The sequence below is a fragment of the Myotis brandtii genome, unplaced genomic scaffold, assembly GCF_000412655.1.
Source record: "Myotis brandtii unplaced genomic scaffold, ASM41265v1 scaffold208, whole genome shotgun sequence".
NCBI classification, from domain to species: Eukaryota; Metazoa; Chordata; class Mammalia; order Chiroptera; family Vespertilionidae; genus Myotis; species Myotis brandtii.
In genome coordinates this window covers 1545685-1558377 of record NW_005357764.1, presented here as the reverse complement: position 1 = coordinate 1558377, position 12693 = coordinate 1545685, and the positions used below count along the sequence as shown (strand labels likewise).

The 12693-nt window shown below is 52.9% G+C and overlaps 1 protein-coding gene across 1 annotated transcript; it reads left to right on the top strand.

The window, feature by feature from the left end:
- Nucleotides 1–6: 6 nt before the first annotated feature.
- On the top strand, nucleotides 7–10669 carry B4GALT7 (xylosylprotein beta 1,4-galactosyltransferase, polypeptide 7; the record flags this gene model as incomplete). The annotated part of the gene is made up of 7 exons (XM_014539053.1): nucleotides 7–47; nucleotides 1981–2133; nucleotides 3836–4198; nucleotides 7763–7988; nucleotides 8994–9077; nucleotides 9332–9436; nucleotides 9934–10669. Coding segments are annotated over 7 exons (1128 nt in total), but the record flags the coding sequence as incomplete, so codon positions are not given.
- Nucleotides 10670–12693: the final 2024 nt, after the last annotated feature.

The following is a 12693-nucleotide window of genomic DNA, read 5'->3' as shown; positions in this document are numbered from 1 at the left end:
TTCCCCTCCCGGAGGAAAGCGGCGCAGCTGCCCTGGGAGGACGGCAGGTGAGCGGCGGCGGCCCGGCGCCCTGTCCTCTGGGTGCCGATCTTTACCGACCGCGGGGCGGAATCTAGGAGCCCGAGGCCGTCGCGACTCCTCTCTGCGGGGCTCTCTGAGGGTCTGTGGTTCTCATCGTGGGTCACTGGGTCTCGGGAGTGCGTGTCTGTCTCCGTGTGGGTCTCTGTGTCCTCCAGTCTCTGTCACTCTGCAGGGCTCCGTCACCCGTGGGTCTGTTTCTCCGCTGACTTCCCTTTGTGAGTTCCCGGTTCTCTCTTTGCAAGTCGTGTTCTCTTAGGAGTTTCTCCTCTGGCCCCTACCTATCTGAGTGCTGGTCAGTGACTCCGTTGACCTCTCTGAATGGATCTCTGTCTTTCTGTCCCTGGTCTAGGAGTCTGTGTTCCATTTCTCTGTTTCCACCTCCCCATCACCTCCATGTAGCGGAGACCCTCCCTCCTTCGCGCTTCCCCTTCCTTTCTGGGCCACCCAAGGGAACGCGCCGAACAGCAGCTCTGCCCCGCTGCCCGGCTAGTGGGCCTCCTCCCTCAGCGCTGGTTCACCCCCTGCAGCCGCACTTGCACGGAGCCTGCCCCGGGTTAGGTATGGCCTGGCCCAGGGCTTAGCTACTGTTTACCACTAAAGCAGGATCGGACCCTGACCAGTTTGGCCCAGTGGATAGAGCATCGGCCTGCGGACTGAAGGGTCCCGGGTTCGATTCCAGTCAAGGGCATGTACCTTGGTTGTGGGCACATCCCCGGTAGGGGGTGTGCAGGAGGCAGCTGATTGATGTTTCTGACTCTATCCCTCTCCCTTCCGCTCTGTGAAGAATCAATAAAATGTATTTTTTTAAAAAGCAGAATCGGGGAGGTGGAGCTTTTTAGTAGTCTACATTTGGGAGGACACTTCAATCTTGAGATGTGCCCCCAAAACTCTTCTCACCTAGAACACATAGTGAGTCTTTACCCAGCGAAGGACACCTCGTTCCCTTTAGATCTCTTAACTTGGCCACATGTGCCAAATGGTTCTGGGATATAGTGGGTACAACTCTTTATCCTTGGGGATTTTTCAGAGTTGGTGTTGAAGTAAGAAGACAGGACTATAATAGAAAGAAAGCCAGAACTGTGCAGTCAGCCCTGGGCAGAAATCCTCTTTAATCGCCATGTGACCAGAAACATATCACTTAATCTTTCCGACTTCAGCTTTTCCATCTTAGAAACTGGGAAGAGAGCTATATGAGGACTGAAGGAGACAAACGTAAAATCCTTGATACTGTGCCTGGCACAGAGGAGGTATCTTCCACTTACCCTTGCCATTTGGAGGTGCTGTTGTCAGAGCATTTGAGTATTCAAAGCTTGTATCACTACGATTTGTGTGAGAGAAGAAAGGAAAGGTAGTGGAGGAAAATTTTCATTTCCTGATCCCTTTTCATAAACCTTTGGACAAACACCGTGTTCTCAGAAAAAGTTACTGATGTCTCTTCTCGCTTTTGACACAGGGGTACAAAGGTCCATGCAACAGATGCAGGCTAATGTAGCAATGAAGAGTGCTGGCTGCAGAGCCAGCCTGCCTCGGTTTGAAACTTCTCTTTCCTAGTCTTGGGCACAGACTGAAGAAGGAGAAAAAACCTCATCTGGTTTGCCCCTCAGAGCAGGGTGGCCCGGGCCTGGGAGCCGATGGGACTACAGATCTGAAGTTTGCCATCATGTGGCATCAGGGAAACTTCTCAGTGTTGTCCACTGTCCCAAGGAATTGGGATTCGGCTCTGAATTAAGTTGTTCAGCAGTTTAGACTTTTAACAGCTCTGGATGAGAGTACCCAATGGGGATGTGATGCTGGTAGGAAGGAAGGGAAAGTTAGACGAAGGAAACAGTATGTGAAAGTGCATGGAATGCCCAATTCGTGCCATACCCTGGGTAATGGTCATTGCTTCTTCCCCTGAAGGTGGGATAGTTCCCCATGTCCACCTCCCTGGTCTCCACCCCACCCCCAGAAAGAGCTCAGAGGGAGAATCAGTAGAGACTCCAGCCTTCCCAGGCCACTGGCAGGATTGGGTTCTGCTCCCCATCGGAAACCCCCACCACAGGACAATGGGGGGTAAGTCAGAAGCCCCCTGTGAGGGTGTCCTACCCAGCCATCTCTCTGCTGTGTGTGGGACCTGGCTTCAGGACTGCTGGCTTTCTGGTTGGCAATTGTGCCACTATAGAGAGGCAGGACTTGGTGTGGCTTTAACTGCCTAACTTAAAGCATGCCCTGGCTGCTTGAACCCTTCCTGTAGCTCACTTCTCATGCCCTCTGCTGTGTGTCTGATGCTGCAGCCACAGACAGGAGCCTGATTATTTATGGGGAAGACAAGCAGGGACTTGGGGGATTACAAACCTCTAAGTACTCCAAAGGGTGAAGTACCAGATGCCATGGAAGCACAGAAGGTGCACGTATCTCAGTTTGTATACGTGAGAAGATGAGCAGTGCTGGCCATGACATTGGAGTTTGGCCCTGAAGGATCAGTGAGGGGCTTTCAGACAGATAAAATAGGAAGGGCATTTCAGGCAGAAGCATCAGGCTGTGTGAGGGCTGGAGCAGGAAGGAATATGGTGAGCAGAGGAGCTCAGAGTGGGCCAAATTATAGCATTAGATGAGTGGTAAGGGGCAACGAGATGGGGCCAGGTCACAGGGGTTTGACTGTCAGACCAAGGAATTTGGTCTTTTTCTTGTAAACAGAAGAGGATCATCCATGAGATTGAAGAGGTCTGAGCTAGGCAAGGACCAATGAGACCCGAGCACAGAAGAAAGGCAGTAGGTGAGGAAGGGTCAAGGGACACTTAGGAAGTAGAATCTATAAGCCTGGTAGCTACTTGGTGACTCATAGAGGTTATAGACAGGTTGCTTTGCTGATTACTTCATGGGGAGTCCTGCAGAGGAAGCCTCCCTTTTCTTGGATTCCCCAGCTCCTCCTTCACTACCCCCAGGAACTGAGAGAGAGAGAGAGAGAGAGAGAGAGAGAGAGAGGGAGGCAAAAGAATCAGGTGAATTACACTTGTTTTTTGTACTTTCTAACCTAAAGGCCAGTTTCTCTCAGCACTACCGCAGTGTTTAAAGATACCAGCTGTCTTCCCAGTTTCTGAAATGAGCCCGGGTGCTAGCCCAAGCCCCAATCTTTCTTTCCCTACTCCATCTCTCAGCTCTTGTCGCATGGGCTGCCTGTTAGACTGAAGCTTTGAGACTTGTTCAGTGAACTGCCACTGTCAGTTTGGGCCTTGCATTGGTTTGGGGGCAGGCCTGATCTTCCAAAAATAACATTGGGGTTTTTCACTGGGGATTGATGCCAGCACAGACCCAGATCTTGGGGAGCTTTCTGGTGTGAGAAGCAGGATGAAGCCAACGTTTCAGCAGGTGGTGAACATGCAGGGTGTGGAAGGCAGTGGGTGAGATCTCTAAGTCCAGGCTCCTGCCATCAGCTCAGGACGGGAACCCCTGTCCTGGAGAGGGGCAAGTGCAAGATACAAGGAGCCTCATCCCAGCCTTCATGGTCTGGCCAGGGCTCATTCACAGAAAATAAGAAAGCATCAAGGAATGGGCAGCTCTGCGACCCAGGAGTGGTCGGAGGGCTTTCTGGAGGTGGGGGCATGGGCTGTATTCTGACATGGTAGCAGCATGCACAAAAGCATTAAAGTTGCTTCTGCACTAATTCACAGGTGCTTAGGCAGACCAGCCCTACTTGTGGGGAAGCCAGAGAAGGGGTCTGTGACAGAGTCCGAGACCAGACCTGCCCTTCTGACCATCCCTGCTCTTGTCCCAGGTCCAGGCTGCTTCCCAGCAGCCTTCCCCGGAAATGCTCCGTCTTCCACCTCTTCGTTGCCTGTCTCTTACTGGGCTTCCTCTCCCTGCTCTGGCTGCAGCTCAGCTGCTCCGGTGACATGGCCTGGGCAGCCAAGGGACAAGGCCAGGAGACCCCAGGTCCACCCCGGGCCTGTCCCCCAGAGCCGCCCCCTGAGCACTGGGAAGAAGATCCATCATGGGGCCCCCACCGCCTGGCAGTGCTGGTGCCCTTCCGAGAACGCTTTGAGGAGCTCCTGGTCTTTGTGCCCCACATGCATCGCTTCCTGATCAGGAAGAAGATCCCACACCACATCTACGTGCTCAACCAGGTGGATCATTTCAGGTAGGAACTACCTGACCCTGCTCCCCCTCTCCAGGGGCCTCACCTTGTCCAGGCCTTTCAGGGCCTGCTTCCTTTCCTGGCAGCAGCCCGATGCTGGTGGGCCTCAGACCTGTGAAGGGCACCTGGGTCAGTGGCAGGAGGGAGGGAGGTGGGACCCTTCTCACTGGGGGTGACAGAAATCTTTGGGGAAAGTTTGGGGCTGGGGAAGGCCCTGATCTGATTTCCATTTTAAAATGGGGGTGCTGTACTTGGAGTAGATTATACCAGACAAGAGGAGGAGCAGGGAGAGCTGTGGGTGGTCACTGCAGTTGTCTGAGATGATGGCGACTTGGTCAGCATGTAGAAGGAATGGAGGAAGCACAGACAGGGCTTGCAAGGGAATTGGTGGTAAGGATTAGGCGAAGGGAGTGTCAATACAATGGCTTTAAAGTTGTTCACAGTCTGGCATTATCCTGAACTCTTTGCACTTACCAAAATCTTTTCTCCATAATCACAATCGAAGCATCTCACACTCCACCCCACCTTTCCTTCCAATTCCCTCCCTCTGGAAACTCCCAACAGTTCCTGGACCCCACCAGGCCCTGTAGTCCAGGATGCTCCCAACTAACTAACTTCCTTCCTTCCTTCCTTCCTTCCTTCCTTCCTTCCTTCCTTCCTTCCTTTTTAACTTTATTTGGGGTGACATTAGTCTACATGAACATATAGGTTACATGTTTGGATTACTAATTTACAAAATATGTATATAGGACCATGTGCCCACCACCCCCAATTTTCTTTTTTTATTTTGAGAATACCTTTATTAAAGCAGGGGACAGTGAAACAAAGGAAGGGCTTAGGGTAGAGGAAACAACAGGAGAGAGAGAGAGAGTGCCAACGAAGTGCTCTGCTTTGGCTCTCTAGAACCGTTACAGGAAAGAAGTGGGCCACTCTGGGCTGCGTGAATTCACTGAGAGGTAAAGTCACAGTGAAAGTCCTGGCCAGTTTTTCTCAGTGGTTAGAGTGTCGGCCTGCAGACCAAAGGGTCTTGGGTTCGACGCAAGGTCAGGGGCACGTACCACAATTGCAGGTTCAATCCCTGGTCCCAGTCGGAGCACAGATAGGAGGCAACCAATCAATGTCTCTCTCTCCCCTTCCACTCTCTCTAGGAATCAATGGAAAAAATATCCTCTGGTGAGGATTAACAGCAAAAAATTTACAGTGAAAGAAGTGGGCCAAGGCAGGGCTGTTTTTAGCTCGATGAAGTCTAGGACAGGAGAAGCAACAGGAGATAGCCTTGGTGGTGATCTGCTTGGCTCTCTAGAAACATTATAGGAAAGAAGTGAGCCAAGGCAAGGTTGGTTATCTCACTGAAAAGTCAGAGAAAAGGGGGCCTTGGAGACAGTTCAGGGTGTAAGCCAGGGATGAGCTGCCGCTGCCATTGCTCCTCTGGTTGCAAGTCTCATGGGATTCTTAGAGTTTAGGAGAGAAAAGTAAAGATGCACACCTGAGAGGGAAGAAAGGTGAGTGTGCTCCAGAGGCAGCCTGCCGATGCTCCCAATTTTCACTGTCCACTCTCCTTGTCCTCACTTTCTCCTGACCTAACTTGGATTCCATGGCTCATTGTTAAAATCACTCCCCTGCACATATCTCAGTTCCCTTGCCCCTTTCTGCCTGGCACAACTTCTGCCTGGTGAAACCTGACTGTTTCATTCACACCTGCTCCTGGGCAGCTGATGTGACTGGAGACTTTGAGCCCTGGCCCAGGAAGCTCCTCAGCCCTGCCTGAAAGCCTCGAATTCCTCTAGTCTTCTGCCTTTCCCCCCTCCTCACCCATCCTCCCCCAACTTTGCTTTCTTTTTGAGAAAACAGAACCAACTGGAAGCAAACTTGTGCAAGTCCCCAACCCCTGGCCCTGTGGACCAGCTTCTGTGCACGGTTGCTTTTGATGCCTTGTCCCAGCTCTACTGGGGCCAGCTCTTCCACTGGCACTAGCTCCCTTTCTCGTCTCCTACTCAAGGACATCACTCCAGCTGTGGGCCCTTTTCTGTCCTACACGATCAAGTTTTTCTTCCTTTCTGGGTCATTTGCATCAGCATACAAAATTGCACATCTCCCACAGCTATCACCTCATTTCTCTGCTCCCCTTTATAGCAAAACTCCTCCCATTTATCCCCTCATTGCTAAAACAGCTTTCACTGACATCACTAATGAACCTTGTTAATCATCCTTCATCCTGTAGACTTCTCGGCAGCATTTGCCAAATGGATTACTTCTTCCTTCCTCAAACACCTCTGTCTGACTTCCGGGGCAGCCCTCTCTGAGTCTCCTCCTTTCTCACTGGCTGTCCTCCCCTCCTTTCCAGGTTCTGCCTCAGCTCCCTGGTCTCGGTCTCAGTGCTCCTGAGTGTCTCCTTGCTGGCTACAGTCACTCCCTGGGGGATCTCATCCAGGTTCAGAGCATTAGGTCCCATCTCTACTCTGGCGATTCCAGAGGCTGTACTCCCAGCCTAGACTTCTCTCCTGAACTCCAGACCTGCACATCCATCTACTTGCGCAGCTCTCCATTTGCTGGTCTCAGAAGCACCTCAAGCTTAACTTGATCAAAGCTGAATTCCTGATTTCCCACCTGCCCAAGACCAGCTTCCCCTGCCTCCTCCCCCACCAGGAAATGCCAACTCCGTGCTTCCAGTTACTCAACCCAAAAAGCCTTGGAATCGTTCTCCACTTTTCTTTCTGCCTCACATGAGACATCCAGTTCGTCAGCAGAATCCATCTAGAATCTGCCCACTTCTCACTGTCTTCACTGCCACCTCCCTGAGCTAAATCACCATCATCTTTTGCCTAAATTATTGTAATGGCCTCTCAACTCACCTCTATGCGTCCACCTCGGTCCTCCAGTCTCTTCTCAACACCCCAACTAGAGTGATCCTGTTGCACTCTAAGTCACCGTGTGTCATGCCTCTGCTCTAAGCCCTCCAGTGGCTCCCCATCTCTTCATGGCCAAAGCCTAAGCCCATCAGGGGCCCGTCACCTTCTGACCTCATCCTCTATGCCCCACTCACTCACTGCCTGGCCACATTGGTGCCTAGGCCTTGGTAGGCACTCACTCCTCTGCCCAGAGCCCCCTCCCCCTGATTTCCATAGGGCTCATTCCCTCCAGCCTTCAGGTTTCTACTCACCCTTCACGCTGTTACCCTGACCACCTGTCTAAAAGAACAGCTGCCTCACGCTTTGACCTCCTGCTTTACTTTTCTCCACAGCACTCTCTGGCTTTTTAAGTATTTATTTGTTTATTTTTGTCTCCTGTTATTCAAATATCAACTCCTTGAGGGCAGGGCTTTGATTTCTCACTGTTAAATCCTATTCTCTCAACAGTTTCTGGCACATAGTAGGTGCTCAGTAAACATTTGGGCGATGAATGGAGGAGCAGACGTGAAGCTGGATAGCTCCACAGTGAAATCAGTGTCGGCCTGGAGGGCAGCATAGGCCCCAGGGTGGGTGGTGTAGAGGACGGGCTCTCCTGCAGAGTCTGGGGGAGAGCCAGCTCGCTGCCCGTACCCTGCCCAGCCTTGGCCGTTCTGTACAGGTTCAACCGGGCAGCACTCATCAATGTGGGCTTCCTGGAGAGCAGCAACAGCACAGACTACATCGCCATGCACGACGTGGACCTGCTCCCTCTCAACGAGGAGCTGGACTATGGCTTCCCTGAGGCAGGGCCCTTCCACGTGGCCTCCCCAGAGCTCCACCCGCTCTACCACTACAAGACTTATGTCGGCGGCATCCTGCTGCTCTCCAAGCAGCACTACCAGCTGGTGAGGCCCAGCCAGCCTGTTCTGAGCCAGGGAGCTCCCACTGGGTGGGGGCACTGACAGGAGGAGGGCAGTTCTGGGGCCCAGCAGGGAACCCAGGACAGAAGAGAGGAGCAGGAGCAAGCAGGTTGGTTAGGGAGGATTCAGGCTCAGCACAGAAAGCCCGTGAAAGTTGGCTTCATAAAAGTTGGGTTCATTGGGTCTTAAAATGGATAAGTCTGGTTGGGGCTGAGAGGAGGGTGTTGCTTCCTGTGTGGCTTGCCCAGCCTCTCAGACAGTGTCACTAGGGCACCATTTCTCTCTCCTCATTTCTCTCATTTCTGCCTTCTTTAGGCAGGATTTCTTTCCAGATACTCAGGGTGAGGGGTGGTGGTTGTAGTTGCAGTCTGTATCTGTCTAGGCCCAAGTCCACTGGAAGAGGGAGCTCCCTCTCCAACAGCCAGACAGGAGTTCCCGAGCCATACTGCACAGGCTCTTGATTGGCCTGACTTGTGTCCTGGGCCCATTCCTGAGTTAGTCACTGTGGTGGTGAGGGGGTGGGGGAGGAGAAGAACTGAGTAGTTTAGACCTGAGTCTCCTGCTCCTCACAAGACTAAAGCCAGCTTTATGTAAATGAAGTCCCTAATCTGGTAGCGAAAATTGGTATCTGCCATAGAGCCCAACTGTTCCTCTCCCACACAGAGGAAGAAGCCAGGACTGAGCCCAGAAGAAATGGGGAGGGGCAAGCAGGAATTGGTACTTCTGCCCTTTACCAGCCACCCAGAGAGGTGCCCTCCTGCCAGTCAGATATTTTGGGGAAACAAATCATCTCACACAAGTTCCAGGCACAGAGACTGGGATGTGCTGACTGTCCCCCCAATACTGCAGAGGTTGTGGGAACTGTGAGCATTGGTGTCCGCTCCAAACTTCCAGGGGAGGAGGAAAGGAGGCTGGGTACTTCTGAGAGGTAAGAGACCAAAGAGCACACTGGGCGGATGAGGCAAGTGATGCTGTCTGTCTCTGTGTTAGTGCAACGGGATGTCCAACCGCTTCTGGGGCTGGGGCCGTGAGGACGATGAATTCTACCGGCGCATCAAAGGAGCTGGGCTCCAGGTAACACCCCAGGTCCCCTACCACCACCTCAGCCATCGTGGCCGCCCTGAGGCTCCCTTCTCTGCCCTCAGCTTGGAGATCCTCAGCTGGTTCTGATCCTAGTCCTGCCCCCAACTTAGCACACCTCTTCTGCATAATGGGAATACAGGCCCTTGCCTGTGGCCTGTGGCAGGCAGTGGGACCCCAGAGGACTAGTGGCGAGGGCCAGGGCTCCAGGAGGGGCAGCCTAACCTAACTTCCTTTGGCCTCCTTAGCTATTCCGCCCCTCGGGAATCAAAACTGGATACAAGACATTTCGCCACCTGCATGACCCAGCCTGGCGGAAGAGGGACCAGAAACGCATTGCAGCTCAAAAACAGGTGCTGACTGGTTCCCTGATCAGGCATGGATAGGCGATGACATGGGGGAGCCAGCAGGCTCAAGCATTTCACCAAGTTCTACTTGGGTTCAAATGGCCCTATCCACTCCTTTTTGGCCCAGCTCAGTCGATGGCATTTTGTTTGGGTACCCTTCCCTGGTTGGTGGTTGCTATGGGACCTGGGACCTGGATCAGATGACCCCCACGCAGGCTGGGTGGAGGGGACTCAGCTGAAGGTGCCAGAATCCCAGGCAGACCTGCAACCCAAGAGTTTCCATCCCTCAAACGGCTCTTCTCTAAGAGCCATACTAGTCAACTGAAAACCCCTGCTCTCCTGCTTACTGGGGCATACAGCTGTGGGCGAGCCTTCATGGCTGTGAGCATCACTCCTCTCTTCAGTGGGGTCACAGAACCTCTGATGATGAGGTCATCGGCATCAATATACAGCTGGCACCCACAAAGCCCTGAGTATATGCTCTCTCCCCTTTTCCTTCCCAGGAACAATTCAAGGTGGACCGGGAGGGAGGTCTGAACACTGTGAAGTACCGTGTGGATGCTCGCACAGCCCTGACTGTGGGTGGGGCCCCGTGCACTGTTCTCAACATCATGTTGGACTGTGACAAGGCTGCTACCCCCTGGTGCACATTTGGCTGAGTTGGCTGGACAGTAAGGAGGCTTGTACCTACAGGCCACACTGCTATTCAGGCCCTGGACAAAGCCTCAGGCCCTGGGCCCAGCTCCAGTAGGATGTGGAGTGGTCTGCAGGCTACGTGTTTGCAGCAGCCTGGCCCCCAGAGGCAGGCTTGAGCCAGGACAAGACACACAGGGCGCCTGGGATGCTGCTAGCAATAAACAGTGATGGAGAGAGGCTGGGATGTGGCTCCCAACCGGGACTCTCCGCCCTGCCTCTGCTTGCCCTGCTCTGCCCTCCTTTGCATGCTGAGACCTGCGGGCTTTGTTCCTTCCTCCAGGACCGCCTCATGCAGAGATATGGTTTAGAGGCCAGGCTGCTGATATGAGTGGCTAGGGCCATTGGGAGGCTTAAAGTGCAGAAACCAGAGAGCAAGCCCCACAGAAAGGGAACAACAGAGCAGCTGTAGCTGGTTGTCACCATGTAGGAATGTGGGCCTGTGTTGTCAGATCTTCGGATTTTTCAAAAGAAACTAGAAGTCTGGATTCTTAAGTGAAATTGGTTAATTATTAAATGATAGCAACTAATTGAAACTTTTAAAAAGTATGGCAGTCCAAACAAAATGTGTTGTGAACCACCAGTTTGTCACTGTGGCTGAAGGGAAGGGGATAGGACAAAAGATGACATCTCTCTTTGTAATAAGCTGGCAAGGAGTTGGGTTAGGGCTGGGGATGGCAAGACCAGGGGAAGCTCAGGTGGGAGAGAAGCCAAAGACACAAGGTTCCTGCTACCGCCCACAGCCCTCTAGGCCTTGTTGCCCTCGGGGCAGTGTGACCACCGCCAGGCTCTAGTGAGCTCTGACTCTGGGAAGGGGACTTCACCTGCCTCACTAAGATGGACCGATCCAGAGGACTGGACTCAGGGCAGGCAGGATGTGTCGGCAGTGGCTCAGTCATGGCTTGAGGGAGTGAGGGCCGTGTTTCTGACGCCAGAGGAAGATGAGAAGTGGGAGAATCCCTGGGGTGTTCCCACAGCACAAGCGATCACCCAATGCCAAGGAGAGGTGAAGGAGGGGAGCTTAGGAGACTATGGAATTGGGGAGTGATCTTGGAGGGAAGCCTGGGGCCAACGAGAGAGTGGGAGGCCACGGGCCCTGCAAAGTAGATCACTTCTTTAAGGCATTTGACTGCCAAAGATTGGCGGCAGAAGTCCGAGGAGACTGGGACAGTTAAGGCTAGTTTAACAAGTAGGACACCTGGAATGTTGGAGGAAGAGATTAAGGTCCTAGAGTTCAGGAGGGTGGATTCAATAGCTCTGCTCCAAAAAGACTCCTCCTCTGAGCTGCTGTGTGCAGTTGTGTGGGTTGTACACTGTACAACTTAAGCATAAGCCAAGAGACTTGAGCAAAGATGAGCAGAGTGAAGCTTCAGGCTCCATGTAACTGTTCACGTGTATAACAGAGGATCCTTGTGATCCTAAATTGGTCTTACCCAGTGATTCAGCCCCACAGTGAGGGGCACCCAGGCTGCAATTACAGTGCAAGGGTGGTGAGCAGGACTTACTCAACTTGAGGTCCAGGAGAGGGGAATAGTGTGTTTTCTGTATGCCAGTCTCCTGGGCAACCCTGGCTAAATCATCCTGGACTTAAGTAATGTGGAGGCAAAACTCCAACCTCTTGGAGCTGGTGGGAATGGATGTGGTATCATAGCCCTCAGCTCTGTACTCATCTGGCACATAGCAAGACCTCACAAAATGTGGGTGTTCCTTTATACCTGCACCAAGGATGTAGAATGAGCAGAAGAAAAACAGGATCAGCTCACTCAGCCTGGGCTGGGGCACAACTCCGACCTGGGGCCCCACACTCCGCTATGGCTGCTGCTGCCACCTCCAGGAGAGTGGGAGAGAGCTGAGCAATGGTTTGCAGGGGGAAGAAGCAGGCAGCTCTACTGCTTCCTCAGTGCCTTGGTTGCCTCCTCTGTGGAGTGGAGCTAACATCTCTGTCTCGCTGGCCAGATGTGGATGAAATGAATCCAGGATGAACTGGCACCTGCTGAGCATTCACCGAGTACAACATGCTAGGTCTTATTGATTAATCTGCCTTGTAGCTGAGGATGGTGAAGCACAGAGAGCTAAGTAGCTTGCCCAAGGTAAAAGAGTTGGCACCTAGTGGAACTTGGCCTTAGAGCAGATTCCTTCACTCCTGGCCTGCACAGCTGGTCCCATGCACAGATGTTCCTTATCCTCCAGACTGTTCCTCCTCTCTCTAGCTGGAGAGGGCCCATGGGGAGGGCTAGCCAACATGGTTTGATGTCCCTCCCACCTCTGAGAGGAAACCAGGGCCATGGGTGAGACACAAAGTGTCTGCCCCATGCTTCCTCTGCTGGATTAAGATGGGGATTTGGCTGCTGGGTAGGACCCTTGGAGCATCAGTGGGACCAAGAGCGTGGCACTGTGCCTGAGGAATGTACAAGGTGCTTGGGGAAGGTCTCCAGGAGGCGTGGGCTTGCTGGTGGAGTCAGTTTTCTGTTGGATGGGAAGAGTTCTGGAGGGATCAGCATGTGCAAGGTAGAGAGATGAAGAGAGCATGTTATGTTCAGGGATCTGGAAGGAGCTCTGGGTGTCCCTGG